The sequence below is a fragment of the Myripristis murdjan genome, chromosome 1 (genome assembly GCF_902150065.1).
Source record: "Myripristis murdjan chromosome 1, fMyrMur1.1, whole genome shotgun sequence".
NCBI lineage: Eukaryota > Metazoa > Chordata > Actinopteri > Holocentriformes > Holocentridae > Myripristis > Myripristis murdjan.
In genome coordinates, this window is record NC_043980.1 from 3,510,386 (window position 1) to 3,535,746 (window position 25,361).

The following is a 25,361-nucleotide window of genomic DNA, read 5'->3' on the forward strand; positions in this document are numbered from 1 at the left end:
AATGAGAGTAACTTACAGATATAAAAGTTATTCACGATACATTAAAATGAGGTTGGAGTGAGCGAGGATGTCTCCGTTTGTTAAATAAATAATAAATGAATAAAAACTTTATTTGTATAGCACCTTTCATACAAGAATTGCAGCTCAAAGTGCTGCACAGTAAAAAAAAAAAAAGAATGCCTGTTGCCTCGACTCACTCAGGACTTCATCACTGCCTTCGAAGGGATGAAGTCCTGAGTTTGTTTCATTAAGTTCAGCGTTAAAACATTGAGCGCCACATTGAGACGGTGTGTCTGCGTCCTGTCCTCAGAGGTGGAGAGCCCTGAAGGCATCGCCATCGACCACGTGGCTCGCCTCATGTTCTGGACCGACTCCATGCGAGACACGGTGGAGGTCGCCAAGCTGGACGGCAGCCAGCGCCGCGTGCTGTTCGACAGCGACCTGGTGAACCCCCGACCCATCACCACCAACCCGGCATACGGGTGAGAACCGAGCAGGGGAAGCAGCTTTGTTTTGATCTGTGAAGGCAGGATTTTCATTGTGTTTACACGGTTTGACATGGAACAGTTATGGTGCTAAAAGATTAGAGACAGTAACAGTAGTAATAGTAATAATCGCAGTAGAAGTACTATTTCCAGTGGTAGTAAGCACTAACACTTGTAGTAGCATTAGTACTTGTAGTTGTATGAGAAGCAGCGGTACCAGCAGCAGCTCCACTGGTCTGACTGGTCCCGTCCCACAGGCGTATTTACTGGGCGGACTGGAACAGAGACGGGCCGAAGATCGAGATGTCCAACATGGACGGGACGGACCGGACGGTGCTGGTGAAAGACGACCTCACTCTGCCCAACGGCCTGACCTACGACCCCGACAACCAGCAGCTGTGCTGGGCCGACGCAGGTAACAGCCACACACACACACACACACACACACACAATATAAGACAGAGGTAACACACAATATAACACGTCATATCACACAGGCAACACACATTGTATCACACAGGAAACCAGTATAACACACAGTTACAGTGTAATACACAGGTAACACAGAGTAACACACATTGTAACACATAGGTAACACACACACACAGCAACACATAGTGTAATACACAGTGTAACACACAGGTAATGCAGTGTAACAAACAGGTAACACACATAGACAATACACAAGTAACACATTGTAACACAGGTAACACACATTGTATCAAACAGGTAACACACAGTGTAACACACAGTAACACACACTGTAACACAGTGTAACACACACCGTATCAAACAGGTAACACAGTGTATCACATCGGAAACACACACTGTAACACACACTGTAACACACACTGTAACACACAGTGTAACACACACTGTAACACACTGTGTAACACACTGTGTAACACATTGTGTAACACACAGTGTTACATGGTGTAACACAGTGTCGCACACAGTGTAACACAGGGTGTAACACACAGGGTGTAACACACAGTGTAACACACAGTGTAACACAGTGTAACACACAGTGTAACACACAGTGTAACACATTGTGTAACTCAGCGTAACACACAGTGTAACACATTGTGTAACAGTGTAATGCGTCCCTGGATTCTAAGACAGATGTTGGGTCAAAAGCTGAGATTTGTCTGCACATCATGATCAGATGAACAGATGCTACGCTAACATGCTAACAACCAGGACGACCGCGCAGACCGGAGCAAACTGCAGAAGAAGAAATCTCATGATGCTGCTGATGCTTTGTCTCCTGATGTTGACGTGTTGACTCTCTCTGCAGGAACTCGTAAGGTGGAGTGCATGGATCCTCACCGCCGGCTGCGCAGGACGGTGGCCGAGGGAGTCCAGTACCCCTTCGCTCTGGTGTCCCATGGAAGGAACCTGTACTACACCGACTGGAGGAGGTAACGGGCCCCTGCACGCTCCTCCAGCTCCAACAGCACCCAAAAAAACATAAAAAAAACATCTTCTGACTGAACCTCAGAGACAAAACATCAGAGGTGGTGGCTGTTAAATAACCCTGCAGTCTGGTTTATTTACTCAGGAGACTCCATGATTCTGTGCTGAGTAATATTGCGGTTATAGTTAAAAGTGAAACTCCAGAAAACAATGGGGATATTTCTGGAACCACTTCACAAAACCCTGTTTTTAATTCAGATTCAGCTCAAATCCAGACACGAGGGACTTTCAGTGCAACCTCACATGGTTTTCAAAGAAAGGAAAGATTTTATTTTGACGAGACGAGCCAGCGAGCAACGACGACAGCGTGAAAAGTTTAGCTTCCATTAAACTTCAACAAACAGCCTGTAAACAGCCACTCACAGGCTCTTTGTTTGACTGCCACTGTCACATAACAGTCCTAACGGTGGCGTTAATCTGTCAGACAGCAGTGTGTGGTCTGACTGTGTGTGTGTGTGTGTGTGTGTGTGTGTGTGTGTGTGTGTGTGTGTGGTCTGCAGGGAGGCCGTGGTCGCTGTGGATCGCTTCTCAGAGAAAGAGACGGACGAGTTCCTGCCGCAGAAACGCTCGCGGCTCTACGGCGTCACCATGACGCCAGCGCAGTGTCCGCAAGGTAAACTGCACCTGTTCACTTTAACAGAGGCAGCCCTCGCTTTCCAAAACATGGAGGAAATAAAAAATGCTAAAAAGCCTCCACAGTCCAGTGTGACTTTACTCACTGAGTAAACTGAGAGTGATTCTGCATGTCAAACATAATATCTACAAAATACTGCTCGCTCTCCTCCCAGAGCGAGCAGTGGGGTTTCAGAGCTGCCACATCACTCCTCCTCCCTTTCCTCCAGCCGCTGGTTTCCATTCATTCCACTACGATATGAACATGAACTTTCAGAGCCTTCACACTTTCTTCACTCCAGTTTTCCATCAGCCCAATAAAGTCCTCCACATGAGTTTTGTCTGGTGGTGGCTGTAAGCTGGTTAATGCAGATTCAGGACGGCCTCTTGTGTTTTCAGCACTTTTTCAGCAAATTGGAGTTGGAGTGAAAAAAAACAACAACAACAATAACTTTCACCTCCTCATGATCCACGGTGTAACTCAGACAGCTTCAGAGCTGCTGGAAGGTTAAGAGCCAGGCTAACGACTCCCCAAGACTTCAAGTCTTTATGCTAAGCTAACAGGAAATGCTACCCATAGGAACTGAACCACTGGACGTCCAGAGGTGGAAATGGTGTCCAACATCTGGTCTCAGTCTGGGGAAGTCGGGAAAAGGAGATTTTTCCCAAAACATCAGATTATTCCTTTAATAATTAGCTGATTGATTGATTATAAATATCAGTTGAAAGAAACTCAATCAAATTGTTTTGGTCATTTATCAAGTAAAAACACCAAATGTCTGATTCTAAGATCACACCTCACTTATCTTTATGACATTATTACCTCGAGGAGATCACTTTGGGTTCTGGCTGCTTTCTTTATTTTTCACACTTTATCCTCTAAATCAGTGGTTCTCAAACTCGTTTCAGTGATGTACCCCCTATGAAATATTTTTTTCAGCCAAATACCCCCTAACCAGACTGTGTGTGTGTGTGGGTGGGGGTTGGGATGTCGGGGTTTTTTCAGAATGATGAAAATGAATATTGATATTAAAATTCAGTATTTAATTATGAACTTCCATTTATATTTTAATGAATATTTATTAGCCTAAATGATGTTTGTAGGAGGCTTGCATGGATGCAAATTTTTAAAATACATATTTTTTAAAAATTTCACGTACCCCCAGGGGTACGCGTACCCCCATTTGAGAAACAGTGCTCTAAATGATGAAAGATAACACTGTCGCCCTCTCCTCCTCTCAGCGTATAACTACTGCTCCAACAACGGCGGCTGCTCTCACCTCTGCCTGCCTCGGCTCGGCGGCTTCACGTGTCGCTGCCCCGACAACTCCACCGCCGCCGCCGCCGCCGCCGCCGCCGCCGGGCGCTGTGAGGAGACCAACCAGTGAACCAGGACCATCTGCTGAGGAGGGCGAGCACTGCTGCCACTGGGAAACACACACACACACACACACACACACTTCACTGCCGTCTTGATGTTTTCTCTTCTTACTTGAATTCAAAGTTTCCACGTCTGATTTCTGTGTCGGGACGTTCGGTTTTGTCGAAAACTCCCAAAATCCTTGGGAACCGATGAGAACCGTCTCACATTCCTGTTCCTGTTCCTCCAGTTGAAGAGTTTCGGTTCCAAACATGAAAATGACAGAAAGACTACACAGCACGACGTACAACAAATCCTGGTGCTTTTTTTGTTTTTCTTTTTTGTTTTTAAAGACAGCAGGTAACCTGTTTGCTTGAAAAATAACCCGTGTTACAGACCGGACGGACCCTCCGTGTTTTAAAAAGGTGCTGAGCAACGGCCTTCAGGTTGTGTGTTTTTATTTTCTGTATCGTCTGAGTGAGCCTGTTGTCGAGCTCTCCTCCTCATCCGGCGGCTGTTTCAAGAAGCGGAGCTGAGATAAACGACCGTACGCGGCTTTGCATGTTAAAATCCTGTTGTGTCTTACATCCAGACGTAACAGACAGACGTCAGGAAGCTAACAGCCTCGGCCTTGATTTAACAAAGCAGTGACAATGTGCAGCCAAATCCATCAGTACGCCATGTGCGTGTTTTAAAATGAAACACGTCACCAGACTTTTCGGATTTGACAACATCAGGAGGAAATATCTGTGGGTTTTGTCTAAATTTCGACCAGACGCTCGGGCCTAAATACAAAACCCTGAGGTTGTGTTTGGTCGTGTTTCCAAAAAGCTCCAGCAAGGCCCGTGGTGAAAAAACTACATTCAATATAAATGCAGTTAAAGACAGTTACAACCCCGTTTTCTATCATAATAAAATCAAAAAAAGGCATCCGCGACTTCTTTGTGGGTGCTGATATTATCACGATACTTAAGTCACGATATGATAAAGTGCCATTTTAAACATTTTGCAATTGCACTAACACAGTGGTCCCTCGTTTATCACGGGACTTACATTTTAAAAATAACCCGCAATAGGCGAAATCCGCGAAGTAGTCAGCTTTATTTTTTACAATTCTAGATGTTTTAAGGCTGTAAAACCCCTCACTACACACTTTATACACTTTTCTCAGACAGGCATTAACATTTTCTCACTTTTCTCTCTTGTTTAAACTCTCAAAGTCCAAACCTTCGTAGAAAAATAAGTCCAGTAAAAAAAAAAAATAAAGCATGCAAAATTGCACACAAAAAAAAATAAATCTGCGAAACTGCGAGGCTACGAAAGGTTGAACCGCGTTATAGCGAGGGACAGCTGTATTGCGATTTACTGTAATCTTTTTTTTCCCAAATGCAAATTATGTCCCCAAGAGTTAAATTTTATAAAATCTGTTTTATCTAATAAGAAAGTTTTCATTCTCTTCATCTCACTTGAGTCATTTTTTATTGCAGCAACTGACCAGCTGATAAAAACCTGTTGCATCGATACTTGGTGACACAGTATTGATACCTGCCGTCTGTGTATTGATACAATATCGCCACACAAAGTATCGCAGTACCGTGCTGTATCGTTTTTCACTATCAAGTCAAAAAAAAAAAAACGTGTCGCCGTGCATGTTTCATAAGGAAATATGAGAGAATTAAAGGGCAGATTATTCAAAGTGTTTGCACAGTAAAGTAATCTGGTTAAATCTGGTGTGTGGTCGTCATGGAAACATCACGGTAACCGTCTCTGACGAGCTCGCCTTCACCCCAAAAACATGCCGAGATTTGTCTGAAGCGAGAGGTTGTGTTCCTGACCTGTAATCTGGCTCAATCCTGCTTCTTGAAAGAGCCGCCTGAACCCAAACGTTTGTTCCCGTTTGAGCCGAACGGATGAAGACGGAGCGGAGCGATGACGGAGGAGGAGCTTTGAAGAAAAAATACTCTTGACTGAACTCAAACAAACTATGCTTTTTCAGTGTTTCTTAAAAATGTATGTATAAATATAAAGGATACGTGATAAGTGAGGGCTTTGTTTGGTAAAATAACACTTTTCCACTCTGGATTAGCTAGATTTTCCTCTTGCAGTTTCCAAAGGATCAACCTTTTCAAATTTTATTTTAGCGTTTTTGCAGATGACCTCCTGGTTGTGCCGCCATGAGCCAGGCAGCAGACACAGGAGGTCCAAGGGCTAAAATATTTGTAGACTTAACAATTTTTTCTTTATTTTCTTTTGTATTTTTTATATATATGAATATACAAACTTGTAAATAACTACCTGAAATACAAAGGCATTTCTCTGAACTGCAATATTTAGAAAAGCGTTGACAATGGCCTGTTGGAGCTGAAGATGATGATGATGATGATGATGATGATGAGTGAAGGTGTGTGCAGGTTGCAGTTTTGTTTTGTTGTGAGTAGAAAAAGGCGTAAATCAGTGTGACAGAACCAAAAAATCTCCATGTTGCCAAGTCATTCAGTCTCCTCTTCAGTGTTCAAATGGGATTAGCGGTGGAAACAAGAGGGATTATCTCAGATTTTTTCCTTTTTTTGGGTTGAAAAACCAGATTTGAGCGCTGAGGATGAGACTGAGCGACTTGTTTGAGCACGACTCATCACATCAGCATCAAAACACGGACTGCAGCAACTTCTAACCTGCAGGAGGCTGTTTTTTTTTAAATTTTAATTATTATTATTACAAGTAGATGTGTTTGCGACCACTTCCTAAATACATTCTCGCGCTGTGTGAGGAGGAAAAAAAAACTCCAAATCAAGTCGTTTGCTGCAGATAAAAGCTTTAATTTGACAGAAAACCCAAAGATTCCTAAAGCATCTTGAAGCGCTGCGCTCTGCAGAGGAAGCCGAGTCTGCACAGCGACGATGAGAAAGAGGGAACAATAATAATAATAATAATCTTCCTTGTTGTGTAATGAGAGTGACATGAAGTACTGTTCTCACTGTACTGAGCATGCAACTGGACACTCAGCCAAAGACAATCTGTACAGCCACAATAAAACCTTTTTTTAATATATTCCTCTGCAGTTTCTTTTATTGTTTCTCCTGGTTTTACTTCGGTAAGCTGCTTACTGTAGGATTATTCATTATTTTGATACACACACAAGTGGGAAATTATAGTGAAGTTATATTGTGGGACTACATTTTCAAGTGTACATTGTTTGACGGCCGTCCTCCGTTCTGTAGGAGTTTGTTTGGGCGTTCTGACTCCCTGCTGCCCGACGGCCGATGCTGATAAAAACCCTGCAGACACGTTTTATCGTCTGTTTCCTGAAGCAAACACGAGTCAAAGCGACGCTGAAGACCTTCCACCTCAGAGAAATCCCGTTATCTGCTGCAGACGCTGAGCGCGGGACGAAATCGCTCCAAATGCAACTTCACATGATTATTTAACTCCACAATCCCCATGAATCAACATGTCTAACACAGATCTGCTCACTGGGATTCAAGGCGAGGCAATGAAATGAACAGTTAATTGATTGACACGGTTATTTAAGACAACAGACTCGTGTTCTTTGGAGGTCAGAGCTCTCCTGGATGAGTTCCTGTGCTCCCATCGAGCCGGACAGTCCATCAGTTTTGGGTTTCAGAAACATCGTCTGGAACGTGTCCGTCTCCTCCTCGAGCCTCCAGCGTCTCCAGAACAGCGAACCGTCCGGCCCGTGGTCTCGCCTCAGGTTTATCCAGCCAGCAGGGGGCGCTGGGAGCCTCTGCGGCGTCCACAGTGTGTGTCGCTGCTCAGGACCAGCGGACCAGCACCTGGTCTCCCTCCTCGATGGAGTAAAACCCCAGAGGCTTCAGGTCGCTGTCGATCTCAATCTCCTTCCCCTCGATCTGAGACGGACAAGAACATTTCAGCAGAGCTGCACAAAGCCCTTTTTTTAATTTTATTTTTTTTAAATCGTCAACATCGGGTACAGAAAGCATCATGACACTGAGAATCTAAAGTCCTTTCTATCAGCTGATTCCTCCAGTCAAGGCCTCCAGCTAGTGAATGTTTCTGTTCATGTTGATGTCGTGACAAATAACTGCATTTCTGATGCAATGGTCATTATATTTTAGGTTAATAATGAACATATAATAAACAATAAATGAATATAAGACACAGAAGCAAGCTGCAATGGTCTAATATTGAGGAATTTCAATATTCGCAAGTGGTGAAATAGCCTCATATTTGGGATCAAAAATAAAAATGAAGAGCTTGCATAAAGAAAAATTGTTTTATATCCCAAGAAAGAGTAAGCTTTGAACTTTAAATGAAAACAGAGATCAGATTTTTTCGTACATTCCCACATGCAGTTTGAGACCCAAGTGCGTGGGATGCCCTGAAAATTTGTTGAAATGGCATGAAATGACCCGTGTCAAATTTCCAGTGTTTCATTTTCTAAACAACAGATGTCGCTGTCAGTCTGCAGCCACATCCCTCCATCCGCCCACCTAACAGTGGCAGAGCAGGTTGTTTATCATGTATGTAGTTTGGACTGGAACACACCACCCGGGTCAGAAAGCAGCTATGAAATATTCCACTGAAAACATCTGATTAGATACTGATTCACTGCCACCAGCTGTTATCTTTTTAAATGGTTTGAAAAGTGAAGGGGTTCATTTCGCCCCTCTGAGATGTCTCAAACTTTATTTATAGAGCACATTTAAGACAACCAGGGTTGACCAAAGTGCTGTACAGATTAAAAGCAGCCAGGATGATAACAATTACAATAAATAAAATAAATACTAAAATACATAAACACTATACTATAAAATAGAATAAAATAAATTGCCAGAAGTCCACTTAAACTTGATTAAAAGCCACGGAGAAGAGGTGTGTCTTTAGGGAGGATTTAAAAACCTCGATCGATCCCGCGGAGTGGATGTGCCAGGGCAGGTTGTTCCAGAGCCGAGGGGCCGCCGCCACAAAGGCTCGGTCACCTTTGGTTTTTAGCCTCATTTTGGGGGTGACCAGTAGCAGCTGATTGGAAGATCTCAATGTTCTGGGGGGCCAGGCCATTGAGAGCTTTAAAAACAAACAATAAAATTTGAAAATCTATTCTAAAAGCAACCGGGAGCCACTGCAGCGAAGCAAGGACAGGGGATATGTGGTCATGCTTTGTGTTTGCCAGTGAGGAGACGGGCAGCTGCATTTTGAACCAGCTGCAGGCGGTGCAAGAGTGACTGGTCCAGGCCAAAATCCAGTCGTGTATTAATAAGAGCATGGATTACAGTCTCAAGATCTTTACGTGGCAGGTACCCTTTTCCTTTCGATAAAATCCTCAGATGGAAAAAGCTGTTTTTCACGACCGAGCTGACCTGGCGATCAAATTTCAGCCTGTCATCAAATGTTACAACAAGATTTTTCACTGATGACCGGATGTTTGGTGTAAGGCGGCCCAGAAAGCCAGCAGGAACATCTGCTGGGTGCTGCTGGTCTTACCTTGCAGCTGGTGTAGGTCAGCTTCAGCTCAGCAGCAGGAACCTTCAGCAGGCGGTACAGGAGCCCCTTCACCTTCTGAACCAGCATGGAGACTGGAGACAGCACACACACACACACACACACACACACACACACACACACACACACACACACACACACACACACACACACACACACACACACACACACACAGAAAGAGAGAGAGCAGAGTTTAACTGAGCTGAGGCTTTACACAGCCACCTGAAGCAGCCTGCTCTGCGTGCGTGTGTGTGTGTGTGTGTGTGTGTGTGTGTGTGTGTGTGTTCTCAGTACCAGTAAACAGTGTGATCAGGTAGATTAGTTGCTGTGACTCAGTGTTGAAATGAATGTTTGTTCACTACGAACAGGAAGCAAAGACAAAAAAAAAAAAATCCAGAAAACTGATTAGTGATCAGTGGTTGAAACATAGCAGCAATGCAGCTGGAAACAAGAAAAAAAAAAAAAAAAAAAAAAAAAGCAAACACAGAAACAAAATATCCTGGGTTGGGTTGGATTTTTTTCTACCCACTTTTTTTTTTTTTTTTTTTTCTTGCACTGGTCAGGAGGAACTTATATTTCAAAGGCGGTACATGATTGAAAAAAGCAACAAGCCAAACATTATATCTAAACACAAAACCCATCAGATGGATCAGTGATGACGTCAGAAACCAAACAGGAAGTAACCAGATCTGCTGACTGACACCGACACAGAGCTGAGGGCCTCCAACATGGCTGCCATGGGGGGAGGACACCACCTGGAGAAGCTGCTGGTGGTCGTTTGTCCTGCGGCTCCTTCAGCGTGTCAGCTGAAGCTCTGTGTTAGTCAAAATATCTGTCGGGTTTCTGCAAAGCGCCTTGAGATAACTTTTGTTTTGACCTGACGCGACACAAATAAAACTGAAGTGAGCTGACAGACAAAAAGCACGACCTGCAGCGCCTTTGACCTGCAGCGGCTTTCCTTCCTGTTTACCTGGGAGTTTCTTCTCGATGGGCTTCCGGTCGGCCTGGTCTGGGAACACAAACGTCACCTCTGACGGAGAGAGAGAGAGAGAGAGACACGGGACGGTTAGCGCTGAGAGCACATCGCTGTCACGGTCCAACACTACAGCTGTGTCCCAATTCAGGCTCTGCATCCTTCGAAGGCCGCATTTGAAGGCCAGTTACGTCACAACACTGCGCGAAGGCCTGTCCCAATTCATCCAAAGCCGAAGGATCCTTCAAATGCGGCCTCCTTTCCAGCCGTTGGTAGCCGATTCGAAGGCTGCACCGCGACGAGCCTTTGCGGGCTCCTGTATCCCAAAATGCTTTGCGTGCTGCTGCTCAGTCGGAGAAAAGTTCAGATTTCACATTATAAATATTCGTTTTTTTACTCATTTGAACATCCAACGCCATATATGTTAAACCAAAACCCCTGTTCTGTCCTGTCTGACAGAAAGAAACGTTAGATTTCGGTCTCCGGAGTTTGTTGTCATGGAAACGGCGGTAACAGCGGTTACGCAACCAGGAAATACTCTGAAGGCTAGACCGTCCCATTTCGTAGCCGTTAGTTGACGGGGGAGGATGCTTCGGTTGAACCTTCGGAGGACCCGGACTTCGGAGGATGCAGACCCTGAATTGGGACACAGCTTCTATGTCCCATTCCTGTTTCCACAGGAGGAGTCTCACTTTTCAAACGACACCACAGCTTTTATTCCCGGGTTCCTCATGAAAAAACACCACAAGCACAAGCCACACGACCCCAAAAACACTCTGGTGACTTCAGGTGCAGACCGATCAGAAAAAGTTTCTGTCACCATGGAAACCGATAACACTGTTCGGCCTGCAACCCGATCGCTTCACTCTGCAGACGTGATGTCATCTTTAAGGGCCCAGGAGAGGAAGATCAATACCACTTAGCAGAGACAATTAACACGTGTTGTTGTTTATTATGATTTTGTGTCACTGCTGAAAACAAGGAAAAGGAAGCTGATGATGTCACTCGCAAGGCGGTGTGACGCGAGCGGTTCATTCTCACTGAAAAGTCCAAACAGTGCGTTATTTTATTTTTTATTTATTTTTATTTTTTCTCTGCTGTTTAAACTGTTCATATTTCTATTTTTTATATATTCCTTGTTTATAGTGTATATATTGCTTGCTGCTATTTATCATCTGTTTATACTGTAAGTTTGCACATTGCCCACATCTATGCACATTGTATACATCGATGCACACTGGTTTTTTGATTTTTTTGCACATTGTTTTTTGCACATTGGGTACTTAGATCTTTAGATCTCGAGTGTCATCTTTTATTCTTTATTTTTTATATTCTTTATTTTTTATTATTCTTTATTTTTTTATTATTCTTTATTTTTTATTAATTTAATCTTGTACTCTGGATACTGCTGAAAACTGTGAATTTCCTTCGGGATGAATAAAGTATCTATCTATCTATCTTTTCAAATCTGTTTTTTTCTGCTCTGATTCAGCAGGTTTCTGTTCGGTTCACTTCACAGTTTGATCGTCTTTACATCAGGATGCTCTGAAACGTCTTCTTCTGGAGACAAGGCTGCGATGCAAACTAAAAAAAAAAAAAAAAAACAAATCTACAGCTCCTCAGGTAACCTCGGACTCACAGGTGTCACAGGACCAATCAGAGAACACACAGGAGGAAGAGGGCGGGACTTACTGATCAGATGATTCTTCAGGGCGAACGGCTGCTGCTTCTTCAGCTCGCCTTCCTCTGGAGCGCCGTATTCTGACAAGACAGGATTTAACACATCAGCACTGGGGTCGCAAAATTACTGGAATTTTCAAAGTTGGAAACTTTCACCAGGAATTAACGGAAATTTATGGGAATACATGGGAATTAACAGGAATAAACTGGAAATTTGTAAAACTACAGGTTAGCCTATAAAAGAGAACTTAAATGTAGTTGAAAAAACCACCTTGCAGCATAATCCTGGTTAAAACAACCAGATTTAATGCAAACTCGGTTGAATTTCTGCCCTCCACTGTTCATTCCTCAGGCCCATGCACAGATCATTTCTAGAATCCTGCACACAGCAGCAGGACGACTGCAGCCACACGACTAAACCTACATTTGAACCCACGGACGACACCCAGTCAGTTGATGATATCACTGGGCTAAATATATTTGACCTGTGGTTATTAAAGTTTAACTGGAAAAAATAAGTGTTTACACAGTAGCTACTTAAGAGGCTTTCTATCATGGTGCTAGCCAGCTCATCTGTGATGCTGGTTCTTCTGCCTTCTGCTAGCCAGTTTTCTTAGAAATACACTTATCATACAAGAATGTAGGTTATAGTTTGATTATAGGTTATAGTTTGATTACTGATGTATTCATTGAGCTTATTTCTATTCATTTATCCACCATCAATCTTGAAGAACTGAGAAAAAAAAAAAACAGGATTGAGAAACTTTAAAAAAAAAATAAGGCTTTCATTTTCCTTTTTTTTGGGGGGTGGGGGTGGGGGTTCATTGGGGATATGTTTTTTTTTTTTTTTTAAATTCAACATTCATTTTATTTGTTGTTCAATGCAAAAATCGATTAAAGTTAAATGTCATTTTTAAAATTTGTATTAGTTTGCCTGCATGTCTGCTTAAGACAATACAAAATTTCCTGAATTCCCACAACTTAACTTCCCATTGAAAGTTTCCATAACATAACACTGGCATTACCGGGTTTTCCTTAAATATGTCGGAGTCCTAAATGAGGAGAGAAAGGTTAGAAATCCAGTGGTTTGAAGCTCAGAGCCGGAGAGCAGTCGTGTGTTAACAGGAACTTAAGTTGCTTTGCTGAATGAGCCTGCTGGCTGCCTTCTGACTCTGCATCCATGTAGATTTATATAAGTGCAGGTTATGAATCTGCCAGCAGAAAGTAGAGCCTGAACTCGGAGTCAGAGGAGTCAGGACTGGAGATGCAGAATAAACGGCCGGAACAAATAAATTATTATTTATTCCAGCACCTTTGCACTCTGCTCTCTTTTACTTGACTTTTTCCATTAGTTGGCAGCTTTATTGGTTCGTTTTTTTTTTCTTTCTTTTTTATTCTCTGTACCCAGTCTGTACAAGGACACAACAGCCCTGATGACTGCAGCTCTACATCTTTCACTTTCTTGTACTGACGTTTAGGGGTGTAAAACCAAACTGTAAAAAAAAAGTGTGTGTGTCAGCTGTGCTGGGACCCACTGTGTATCAGGCTGAGGTATCGTGGGTGCTGCGAGGTGAACTGGGTGCTGGGCTGGCTCTGCTGGGCGTCCGGGTGCCCCCCCGCCTTCAGCCACTCCTCCCCAAACATTTTGATGTAGTCCAGCTCCGCCCCCCTCCTGTCCTCGGGCAGGATCTGACGGAGAGCAGCCACAGCAGTCAGCGCTGAACACACACACACACACACACACACACACACACACACACACACACACGCAGCCCTCCTGACCTCGAGCCTGTTGAGGTGCTCCAGCTGGCCCAGCTTAGCGATGAAAAGCTGGTTCACAGTTTGCAGTTTGCCGTCACTGCTGGTCAGACCGCTGCAGCGACACGACAGCTCCACCAAACTCTGCAGCTTGGCCAGCTCGTCCACCACACCCCACTGAGAGAGAGAGAGAGAGAGAGAGAGAGAGAGAGGGAGAGAGGGAGAGAGAGAGAGAGAGAGAGAGAGAGAGAGAGAGAGGGAGAGAGAGAGAGAGAGAGAGGGAGAGAGAGAGAGAGAGAGAGAGAGAGAGAGAGAGAGAGAGGGAGAGAGAGGGAGAGAGAGAGAGAGAGAGAGAGGGAGAGAGAGAGAGAATTGAAATATCTTTTAGGCGAGAAAGCAAAGTGCTGCACACGAGCAGCTGAGTATGAGGCCTCCTGCCACAGACTGGGGGACGAGCACAGAAACACCTCACAGGAGTAAAGCAGCTCTCCTTCCCTGTAAATATGTTTATGTTGATGTTTATATGTATATGTTTATGTTACATGTGTATGTTTAGTAAGAATGATAAGTTATGATCAAAATGGTTCGGTTGTGCCACCGTGTTCCTTGTGGCCTGATGATTGAAAAATGTTTAAATTGTTAAGTTGTTTATATCTGTATTGTCATTGTGTACATTGTATCATTAGTCACTTATCCATTTGTTTATTTTATTTTATTTTATTTATTCATTTATTTTACTAATGTTATTGTCATTATCACTGTTATTTGCTTTGGCAATATAAGCACTGCCTTGTCATGCCAATAAAGCTATTTAAATTGAAAAAAATGAGAGAGAGAGGGAGAGAGAGAGATGGGGAGGGGGAGGGAGGGGGAGGGAGGGGGAGAGGAAGAGAGAGGGAGACAGAGAGAGGGAGACAAAGGGAGGGGATGGAGGGAGAGAGAGGGAGAGAGAGGGAGAGAGAGGGAGAGGGGGGAGACAGAGAGAGGTGGAGAGACAGAGAGGTGGAGAGAGAGATGGGGGTATAGAAAGGCAAAAAGTTGTTGCATAATAAAACAGATGTAACTTCTAATGAAAGTTTATAAAGTCGCTCATCATGAAATTTAAGGATTTAGTTGATTATAAAATAATGTAAATTATGTTCAGAGCTAAAACAAAGTCGCTCCCAGACAGAATACAAAAATTCTTCTCCATAAAGGGATGTAAATATTATAATCTGAGAGGTGTTGTTAAGCTAAAAAAAGAGATTAAAAGATGGATTTCTACTGTTGGGGTAAAACTCTGGAATGATGCTGATGAAAATATAAGAATGTGTAATTCGCTTTTGGTTTTCAAAAAAGTGGTTTATAATTCTATTTTTGAGGGTTATAAAAGTGAAGGATGATTATTGTTGAAACCAGTATTATTATTATTATTATTATTATTATTATTACGTACTAAATTGTGGAGGGTAGAAGATACACAGATAAACTAAAGGACAGGCATATATGAGCTTTTTGCTTCAGCCTGGACCTTTTTCAGTCGCCACCAAACACAGAGATTGTTGTCTGTTCATGATGTGGTTTATGTTGTTTAAAGATTATTTTCTATGTATATTGTATATTGTTTATGTAAATGGCATTGTGTGACTGAAATAAAATACTACTACTAAAAAGTATGGACATGTAAATCATATAAATACTACACTGCAGGAGACATAAGCTGCTTGGCTTCTACATTTAATCATTTGACTGCTTTTACCCGTATCTTTTTGTAAATATTGTGGCTATAGGACATTATTTTTAATATCATCACGTTTCCTTTTTTATGTATTATTTCCTGCTGTTTAGGCTTTAGCAGCTCAGATGTATTTACATGTCATGCCAAGACACTGACACTGATGAATTAAACAGAGAGAGAGAGATAAAGAAAAAATTGCAGAATCCTTCCTGTGTTTTTTTTTTTTTTTTCTTTAATGTCGTTGCTGCTCGCTCTGTATTATATTTGTATTTGTAACTGGCTCAGGCTTCAGGTCCTGCATGTCTGTACTAATTTTAGAGAGACAGCTTTTAGTTTTGTGCCCCAAAACACACGGAACGACCTTCAAGAACGTGGAAACTGGGACTTTAGGGCAATTTGAAATCACAATCTAAAATGACTTTGCTTCAGTTTTGACCGTTTTCCGTTTTAGTTTTCATTTTAATTGTTTCTTGCTTTGATTGTGGACGTCCTCGCTGACTCTGGAGGATAAATAAAGTTTGAATAAAATGATCGGGCCCCCCAGTTAGTTTGTCACTAAAGGGTTAGTTCACATAAACTGGTTCAGTTTCGCTGCTGAATGTTCTGTTCTGTATGTGAAGTGTGACAGCAGGTTAAATGCTGAGACTGACCTCAGTGATGCTGCTGTTGTTGTCCAGGATCAGATACTGCAGACTGGGGAACATGGCGGTTTTACCTCCTGCACCAACAACAACTTCACTTACAACAGAACCAAAGGGTTTTACACCAAACACAGAGAAGCTTTACAGGTTAACGAACAAGACGTACGTAAATGTTGATGATAACCAACAGAATTAGAGTTTCAGGGTTATCAAATGTTCTCAGACAGGAACTGGTTTGTGTAAATTAACAGGAAGAGGTTAATCACCAGGCGGGGCGTCGTCAAATCGCAGCGAGGACAGTCCCGTCTTGGCCAAGTTGAGCTTCTCCAATCTGGAACGACAGAGGAACTGCAGCAGCTACAGAAAATAACACTTTATACTTTATACTCATTCACACCCATGCTTTGTTAAAATATAAAATAAGAGACTTGAGGAGCCCAGAGGTCATCAAACTCACACAAACAACATTTTCATAACCATGGATCATTTCAATTCAAGTAAGAAAACACCCAAAATCTGGGTTACATGCACTTTACACAGCAGCAGCAGCAATAAATAATAATGAGGATTAATTAATAATGCACATCTACTGTGGTCACTTTACTGTGTTTCTGTTGTTTAAATTGTTCATATTTTTTATATTTTTTAGATTTTCTATACTCCTTGTTTATATTGTTTATAGTGCTTGCTTGCTATTTATTGTTTTTACTGGTGCTTCGTATTTTTGCTGTCCACTTTGCTGCTGTAATGCTGGAAATTTCTTCACTGTGGGACTAATAAAGGAATATCTTATCTTATCTTATCTTATCTTAATCCTCAAGTCGCTCTGAGCAGCTGAGCATAGAGATAGAGATAGATAGATAGATAGATAGATAGATACTTTATTCATCCCAAAGGAAATTCATAGCATCTTCCTGTATACAACATTAAATTAAACAGCCAGCTGGGGCGTCCCGAGGTGGGTTGTTTCTGTAAAACAGAGCGCTGTCCCACCTCTGATCACATCACATCCACCCACATTAAAACCCCAAGCAGTTTGTCCATTTCTCATCGCGTCATCTAGCGACACCTGGTGGTAAAAAGACGACACTGCAGCTTTACTGCTGGATCGCTTTTTGGCAGAAACTTGTAAATTACTTCAGTAAAATGACACAATAAAATCATTATAAAATATTTATTTTGTGTCAGATGACTGATGCCTTTGCTAAGTGGTGGTGTAATGATGTAAGTGAACCAGGCACAGGAGTGATTCATGAGTCAAAGTTATTGATTTATTATTGGTACTTTTTAATAACAGCCAGTACTTGGCATCAGTATTTTTAAGCAGTAATACGCATGTGTCACTTTGTACCTGCTCAGTTACAAGGCGGAGGGATACATGAACACACACGTGACCTGAGGAGATCCCGACGCGCATCTGAACGCCTCTCAGCCAATCAAAATGCAGGACTGAAACCAGCTGAGGAGTGATCAGGTGTGTCTCTGACTGGTTTACCTGGGCAGAGCAGCCAGACTGAGCACTGTTTCCTCCACCAGAGGATTAATGGACACATCCAGACTCTTCAGAGACTGCAGCACATCCACCGGCCTGAACACACACACACACACACACCACAGAGAGAGAGAGAGAGAGAGAGAGAGAGAGAGAGAGAGATGTAGATATGATATGTATAGATGTGTATAATATAGTATAAATGTATATATCCTCCAATATATGGAGGAGTGGTAGTCAATTGCGGAGACTGCATCAAAATCTGGTCATTTATACAAATATTCAGCCATTTTGTAATTTAATTTTCAACAGTCGTGTCACAAGTTCAGTAATGTTCAGTGACACCTACTTGAGAACAGAAGTACAAAGTTTTATTAAGATATATTGATACTAAGGCACATAAATCAGTAAATTATCACCTCAGGTAGGAAAAAGCCACCAGACTTCATCTGACCTCTGTTCAGTCTACAGTGTCGGGAGTTTACAGCTCAAACCGCCCAGAGAAAAGCTCAAGCTCTGCACTTTCTTAAGCAGTCACTGACATTGTGAAGTTACAGAGAGGGTTCATCTCCAAACCCAAACCCAAAGCAAACGTCCAGAGCGACATGACAGCCGTCTGTTTGAGGCGACTGGGAGAAATTTAAAATTTAAAACCACACAGACACTGCAGGCAGAACCAAGACAGCTGTGAATAAAACCAGCAGCAGATCAGATGAAGACCAAACGTCACAGATTTCTGTTATTTCGTGCTTCGCTGTCCGGAACAGGATGCAACGCTGATATATAAAGAAACACACAAAGTGTCTCAGTGACTGTCCTGTAATGTTTGCCAGAACTGAATGTCTACATACTGTTAGGTTTGTAGAATTTCTAGATAGATAGATTTAAAAAACACAACTTTCTTTTAGGTGTCCATATTATGGCAGCCTAAACTACTTGACCAGTCGGGGCACACGCAGGAAATTCCATGTGGGAGGTTTCCCAGCGGCCTCGAATGCAGCACAGCCCCAGCAGACAGACAGAGGTTACTGTGCACTTCCAGCTGTGACCCTGAACGCACCGCGCTGTGTTGTGTGCCGTGACCACGGATCACATGTGACGACGCAGGGGTACGACAAAACACTCTTTACACTGACTGAAGCTGCAGGACGTGGCTGTGTGTGTGTGTGTGTGTGTGTGTGTGTGTGTTACCTCTGCAGCTCTGTGATGTCGTTCTGCGACACACACAGCTCCTCCAGCTGCGGCCACATGGGGGCGCAATGCAGGATCTGACAGGAAGAACAATTATAATGACGGGTGAGATCAGTAACATATGGATCAACTAAACTAAACCCTGAGGGAAACTAAGGGAGAGTAAAGTAAAGTAAAGTAAAGTGAAGTAAAGTAAAGTAAAGTAAAGTCAGCTGGTGTTAACATGTGTCCCACAGACTGTATCCATGGATGATTTAACCAGATTACATTTGCACCTGCTGTTAAAATGAGGCTCCAGAGTCTGCACTGAGATCCAGCACTGAAACGATCGATTACTTTAATTTTGATAACTGATTAATCATTTTAGCTGTTTATCCAGTAAAAATACCAAACATTTATTGCTTACAGTTTCCCATATGCCACAAATTACTTGCTGTTCTCCATTTCTGTTGTTCTAAAATGAAAAGTTTGGGTTTTTTTTGGCTCCTGGTCCGACTAAAGAAGCCATCTGAAAACATCATGTTGGGCTCTGGAACTTGTAATAGCCTTTTTAATTTAATTTAATTTTTTTAAACATTTGATAGTCACAATGATTAACTGATAAATCATGAAAATGACCTACAAATTAATCAACAATGAAAATAATCATGAGTTGCAGGCCTATACATCACGTCACGTCTGTGTGCTGCTGAGAGGATTATATTTTTTTTTAAAGATGGTGACAATGGTGATGGTGTTAGGGAGGGCATAAGGACCCCTGGGTGCCGGGCTGGGACAGGTACCTGTGGCCAGGTGAGGGCGCAGCTGTTGAGGGCGAGCACCTTGAGGCTGGAGAAGGCGTGGCTCTGAGTGCAGGGGTCAGAGGGCAAACGCAGCCTGTTGTCACTGAAACAAGACGAGACCAAACCGAGTCACCGCCTCAGGAACATGACGACAACGACAACAACAACAACAACAACAACAACAACGACAACAACAACAACAACAACAACAATAATAATAACTGTACTGGTGCATCACTGTGCTGAAACGTTTACAAACTGCTTCACAAGGAGTATAAAAAATGACAAGATATGTACATGTCAGGTGTACAGCATGTAAAACCTATAAAAATATAAAAAGATCTATAAAATGATGTATAGTAGCCTATACATAAACACTATGAAACAATATGTGAATACACACACACACATATATATTTTATATACAACTTGTACCATTATATTGTTTATACCCTGTTTTTAGAGGTTAGAGAAAACAAATATTTGTACATATATTTCTTATATATTATATATTTTACTTATACATTAGGCACCTTAAATAGTTCTTTGGTTTAATTTTTTTCTTAAATAAACTGAGTGTGTACCTGAATGTGGTGAGGGAACAGCTAACTCTTACAGCACAGGAAAACCATGACAAGCAACCCTAACCTGACCCTAATCTGACCCTAACCCGACCCGAACCCGACCCTAACCTGACCCTAACCCGACCCTAACCTGACCCTAACCCGACCCGAACCCGACCCTAACCTGACCCTAAACTGACCCTAACCTGACCCTAACCCGACCCTAACCCGACCCTAACCTGACCCTAACCTGACCCTAAACTGACCCTAACCCGACCCTAGTCAGTGCTGCCACTTTGCGCCGACTATGCCGAGTCATTCTGCTGCTGAAAGGGTTCATGACAAATACAGAGTCTTTAACTTTACCATCCATTTTCTCATGTTAGCCAGTGGCAGCTAATATGCAGTGATCTCTCTGCCGCAGCTTGATGACATCATCAACGTCCGTCCTGACCCACAGCGGTGCCGACTGGTCCGGTCAGTTTTTTAACCAAGAAAGAGCAACACCGGACCCACCGAGTCATCTGACGCTTTTTAAAGTAAACGATTCATGGATCTGGAACCAGGCGAGATCAACCCCCCCACAACACACACACACACACACACACACACACACACACACACACACTCTCTCTCTCTGCCTACCTGAGCAGCAGCTCCTCCAGCTTGTCCATCTGAGCGGTGATGGCTGCCACGTCGTCCCAGGAGCTCAGCAGATTCCTTCCCAGATCCAGAGACTGAACATCTGATCCATCACGTCAAGGCAGACACGTCTTCAAACAGCTGATCTAACGTCTCTCACTGATCAAACTGACTGCACTTCATCGAACTGATCGTTTTCAACACCTGCTTCCTCTTAGTTATTGTTGCTGTGACTTTAAACTTTCATGATGGACACCACTGCAGATGCTACCTTCTGCCTCGCCATGATCCTCATCAGCCTTCTAACCATCTGATCTTCTCATCAAGCATCAAGCTGCTGCAACAGAAGCTGGACTCAGAGCTGCAGGACAGTTTGGGCCCGGTGTCGGCCGAGCCGGCAGGTCAATATTAAGCAGGGATCGGGGGATTGTGGTGTCCATTGTTATTTCTTAAGCTCTACGCTCTGAGCTTCAGTGCAGACAAAGCTAAGTGGTTTACTATCCATGATGTGTTGACCGCCATCAAGGCGTCAGCTAATAGAGATTCTTGTGATCAACAAAATAAGCTATTTACAGGAATGTTGGTTGAAAAAATGGAGTATGAAAATAAACTGAGTGTAAAGATACTGCCTGTAGTTTGCTGGATTTCATCCACGTTGCCCGGTCCGTTCACTTCCCGGTTATCAACAGAAACCGATGTGAGGTCATCTAACCTGCAGAGGATGAAAAGAAAGAAAAAGAAAAGAAAACTCAAATTCTTGTTCATCATGGCATCGGGTCCCTGACTCTTACCAGTACGAAGTGGCTGGAGCACTGGTAGAAACAGCACATATAAAGTAGTTGTACTAGTAATAGCAGTAATAAGAAATGTGGCAGCTGCTGCCTAAGAAACACTGATGAAACATATGTTTTTATGACTTATGTTTCTCAAGTTCAAGTTCCTTTCACTGTCAGCTCTATAAATCTACATACACACATAAATTATACAGAGAAATGAAATTTCACTTCTCCAGGGCCAAATGTTCATGGAGCACTAAGATTAAAAGAATAAACACAAATGCAAGAAAATAAATGTGCTACTCCAATCATACACAGACATCAACGCAGAACGTCCTCATAAACATAAACAGCTGCTTCTGCCTTTGATTGTTTTAGTCCTTATTAAATTAAATTAAATGCACTTATTTTGGTTTTCAGTTTTGTTTTATGCAGAAACAGCACTGCAGCTTCGAGCAGAGCTTTGTGCTTGTCCATCACTGCAGACGCCAGCGTCACAAGCCGACGGTCCCTGGAGAGTTCATTCGTTGTAATTGACATATAAAATGTGAGTTGTACCGAATGTCGCCCAATATTTTAGATTTTAAGTACTCATCTCCCTGAAAATGTCACTTATTAAAGGTCAACAGTTAGGCTCAACTGGTCAGCTGATGGCCACTGAAACATTTTCAAACTAGGATATTAGGTTACTTCCATTTCATTATATTTTAAAAAGCCCCAACACCGTAAAAAAAATCTAAACTAGGTACACATAACCCCTTGCAGAACATGGGTGCAAATAAAGAGTGACGCTGTGTGTCCTTGTTAATTTGTGCTCGACTCCTCTGGTTTTTCATTCCATCGTACCTGGGCGCCCTCAAGCGCGACCACTCCACCGTCCTGGAGGAGACGCAGAGCTTCTCGCTGAGCACGGCCTGCACGTCGAGCCCGTACTGCTCTCTGACCACCGTCACGTAGTCGACGCCGAAGCTGACCTTCGCCGGCCGGAGGAACGAGCCGCCTGTCGGGTGTCTGAGCGTGAGGAGACGACACCACACACATTCTCTGCCGGTTCTGTGTCAATCAAATTTCATCAAATTGTCACAGGCAACTGAGAGGCATTGAGAAGGAATACCTGCATGTGAAGTACTGCACTCCGTTGTGGCTGCCGTCGTGTTTTCCTCTCTCAGGTTTGTCCCACTCCACACCGAGCCACAGCCCTGCCACAGACAGGCGTGAGGTAAAATAAATAAATAAATAAATAAAAATGTGAAGCTACATTTCACACATGAACCCCTGAATGTGAATGAGAGTTCTGATGGGGATCAGGCAGGATGGAGCCCTCTTGGCCTGGTATTTGCTTTAATTATTCTCTCACTCATTATGGGCTTTCTTTTGTTGCCCAGGTTTTGAAGCCTGGTGATTCCCTTCACCAGGCTTCACCAGGCTTCTCTTCCACTTCCACTGTAAGACATTATTATTTTTCAACACTTATTTTCTCCTATATTTCCTGTTTATATTATTGTAATTGATTGTTGCTAATTCAGCTTCATTGGGCCTTTATGTGAATTTTCAATTGATTTTTTTTTTTTATTATTATTACTAAATCAATTCAAAGTTAAGATACTGGTATCATATGAAACTAGATGACCTGAAGAATCCATCGGTACCATGCGTGTCATACTAGGTTGCTGACATGGTGGCTTAGTATTGCTCCAAAGGAAAAGATGGTCTTTTCCAGCGGGGTCCCTTGACCTCTGACCTCCAGCTGTGTGAATGAAAATGGGTTCTCTCCCCTTTGCAGACACGCCCACCTTCTGCTAATCCCATGCAGTTTGGGCCCCAAAGCCTGCAGTCCACATGTGTTCTTATATTAAACAGGTTCATTTGGCCTACAAATTAATGTTAACCACAGTTTTTCTTTTATAAAGGCCTGTAAGGTGAATTGTTTGTACCTGACAAGTTTCGGCTACCTTGCTTCTGCAGCCTTCATCAGAGGTGTCACGTGATGTTGGTGTGACGTCTTCTGTGATGTGATGTGTCATCACGTGACACCTCTGATGAAGGCTGCAGAAGCAAGGTAGCCGAAACTTGTCAGGTACAAACAATTCACCTTACACATGTGTTCTTGTGGCCTGTTGTAAAATGGTGTGTGTGTGCAGACTGGGGCCTAAACAGTCTTGGAGCTGCATCAGTTGGCTTTGACTGGAAAGCTGAGACTCTTGTGGATTCAATGAGCCACATGTGATTCCTGTGTGATGATGTTGGCCCCCATAGCAGCCATTTCACTGCAGGCAGAGACTTTTGTCAAACTGGACGTGGCTGGAGAAAATGACCTCTAGTGACCTCTAGGAGAATCACAGCCTCATCAAACTTTACACACACAAACTGGAGGAGGATTCAAAAAACAAGAATCATAGTAAACCATGATACAGGATTGTAATACTTAACAATCGCAATACATATCAGAGTATTGTGACAGTATCAAAGAGAGAAGCACATCATCCCAGCCTGGTGAATCTCTACCATTAGACGTGCACAAATTAAGAATGCTGCTTGATATCAGTGACACTGTGGAGCCTGATACCACCAGCACTTCTTCCGGTCATGGAGATTAGGTCTCCATTCACACTGAATGGACTCAACACAGAAGGCCAAAAACACAACATATGACTGCACACAAAAAACCAAGCTATTTCTTAGACTGCATTCACTTAAACCTCTGAATCGACACTAGACGTTATACACAACACTGGGCTGTCAAATTGGCATATTGGCAGATATGCATTGACAAAAAAGCTGCATATTTACCTTTCTGATGTGGATGCAATACATTGCAATTTAAATTTGACTTTGCAAGATCAGGCAATGATAACAAAGGTTCTGATTGAGAGTTGTTGTTTTTTTTTTACCCATTTGTCTTAATGCCAGTCAGTCTGACATGGCATCATAGGGATTTCAGCACTGAAAAATGTCTGTAAGGCAACGGGACTTCTACATGAGTTAGGGTTAGGAGACAATACATGGAGTGAAAAATGTGAATCATGTCCATGTCTGACCTTCGGTGGGGGGGACGGGCCCCACGTAGCGCACCGTGGCCCGCTCCCCGTCGCAGGACACCCGCCTGCCCGCAGCGTCCTCCGGCAGCTCCGGGCCGCCGGGGTCCCGGGCCGGCTGGTCCACCCCCATCAGAGCCGAGCGCCTGGGGGGGGAAACACACCACAACTCGGTGAACACGTGAAAACACCCCCAGCTGCTTCGCTAACCTGTGACGCAGAGCTCATTAAAACACGTTGACGTGACTGTTAACGTGACGTCAGGTGAAGGAGCCGTTAAACAGCCGTTAAACAGCCGTTAACATTACAGGAGTTAGGGTTAGCATCATGTAGCTAACAGCCACCAGAAAGTACGGCTATTCCTTTACTACCGCAACCAAATGTGGCGCATACACATTAAACAGCTAATTAATATTAAAAACAGGTTGTGTAACAGTCAGCTCACCTGAATGTGCGGTGTAATTCGTGTGTTTGTAACTCTGCCGTATCACCGGGCTGTGCCAGCTCCCAAAACACAACACCTGTCTGCGGCCCACCGGAACCGACACATTTCGATGTTGCACAGACACACCCACAAAATATTCCGGCTAAAACTAACTACAAATGAACATTACATAAACAAAACATTACTGGTGTTTTTATGGGTTATTCTGTTTAGTTTGGATAAGTTACACAGTCTTAAACTAAGTCAGCTGGTTCG

At 43.1% G+C, this 25,361-nt stretch overlaps 2 protein-coding genes across 3 annotated transcripts in view; one reads left to right on the forward strand and one right to left on the reverse strand.

Moving 5' to 3' along the window:
- The window catches only part of LOC115370333 (nidogen-1-like), a 46,646-nt gene extending 41,600 nt beyond the window's left edge, over positions 1–5,046 (forward strand). Inside the window, exons 16-20 of the mRNA XM_030067702.1 lie at positions 311–482; positions 743–900; positions 1,783–1,906; positions 2,462–2,574; positions 3,816–5,046. Coding sequence (XP_029923562.1) covers positions 311–482; positions 743–900; positions 1,783–1,906; positions 2,462–2,574; positions 3,816–3,961 — 713 coding nt within the window. The 3' untranslated portion in view covers positions 3,962–5,046. The remainder of the gene's footprint in view (positions 1–310; positions 483–742; positions 901–1,782; positions 1,907–2,461; positions 2,575–3,815) is intronic.
- A 1,679-nt stretch (positions 5,047–6,725) lies between these two features.
- On the reverse strand, positions 6,726–25,220 carry tbce (tubulin folding cofactor E). Of its 2 annotated transcripts, XR_003928145.1 has the most exons (18): positions 25,107–25,220; positions 24,665–24,807; positions 22,741–22,825; positions 22,473–22,637; positions 21,477–21,562; positions 20,854–20,953; positions 19,646–19,748; positions 18,864–18,940; positions 17,676–17,768; positions 16,447–16,511; positions 16,190–16,257; positions 13,847–13,999; positions 13,600–13,753; positions 12,077–12,145; positions 10,382–10,441; positions 9,394–9,485; positions 7,217–7,799; positions 6,726–7,179 (listed from the first exon to the last, which is right to left on the reverse strand). XR_003928145.1 is itself a non-coding variant. In XM_030049695.1 (17 exons), exons 2-17 carry the CDS (start codon positions 24,792–24,794, stop codon positions 7,704–7,706), a joined length of 1,596 nt encoding a protein of 531 aa, XP_029905555.1. In that variant the 5' UTR covers positions 24,795–24,807; positions 25,107–25,220; the 3' UTR covers positions 6,726–7,703. The 2 variants fall into 2 exon arrangements, 1 of the variants encoding a protein (XP_029905555.1); XM_030049695.1 differs by having other exon boundaries at positions 6,726–7,799.
- Positions 25,221–25,361: the final 141 nt, after the last annotated feature.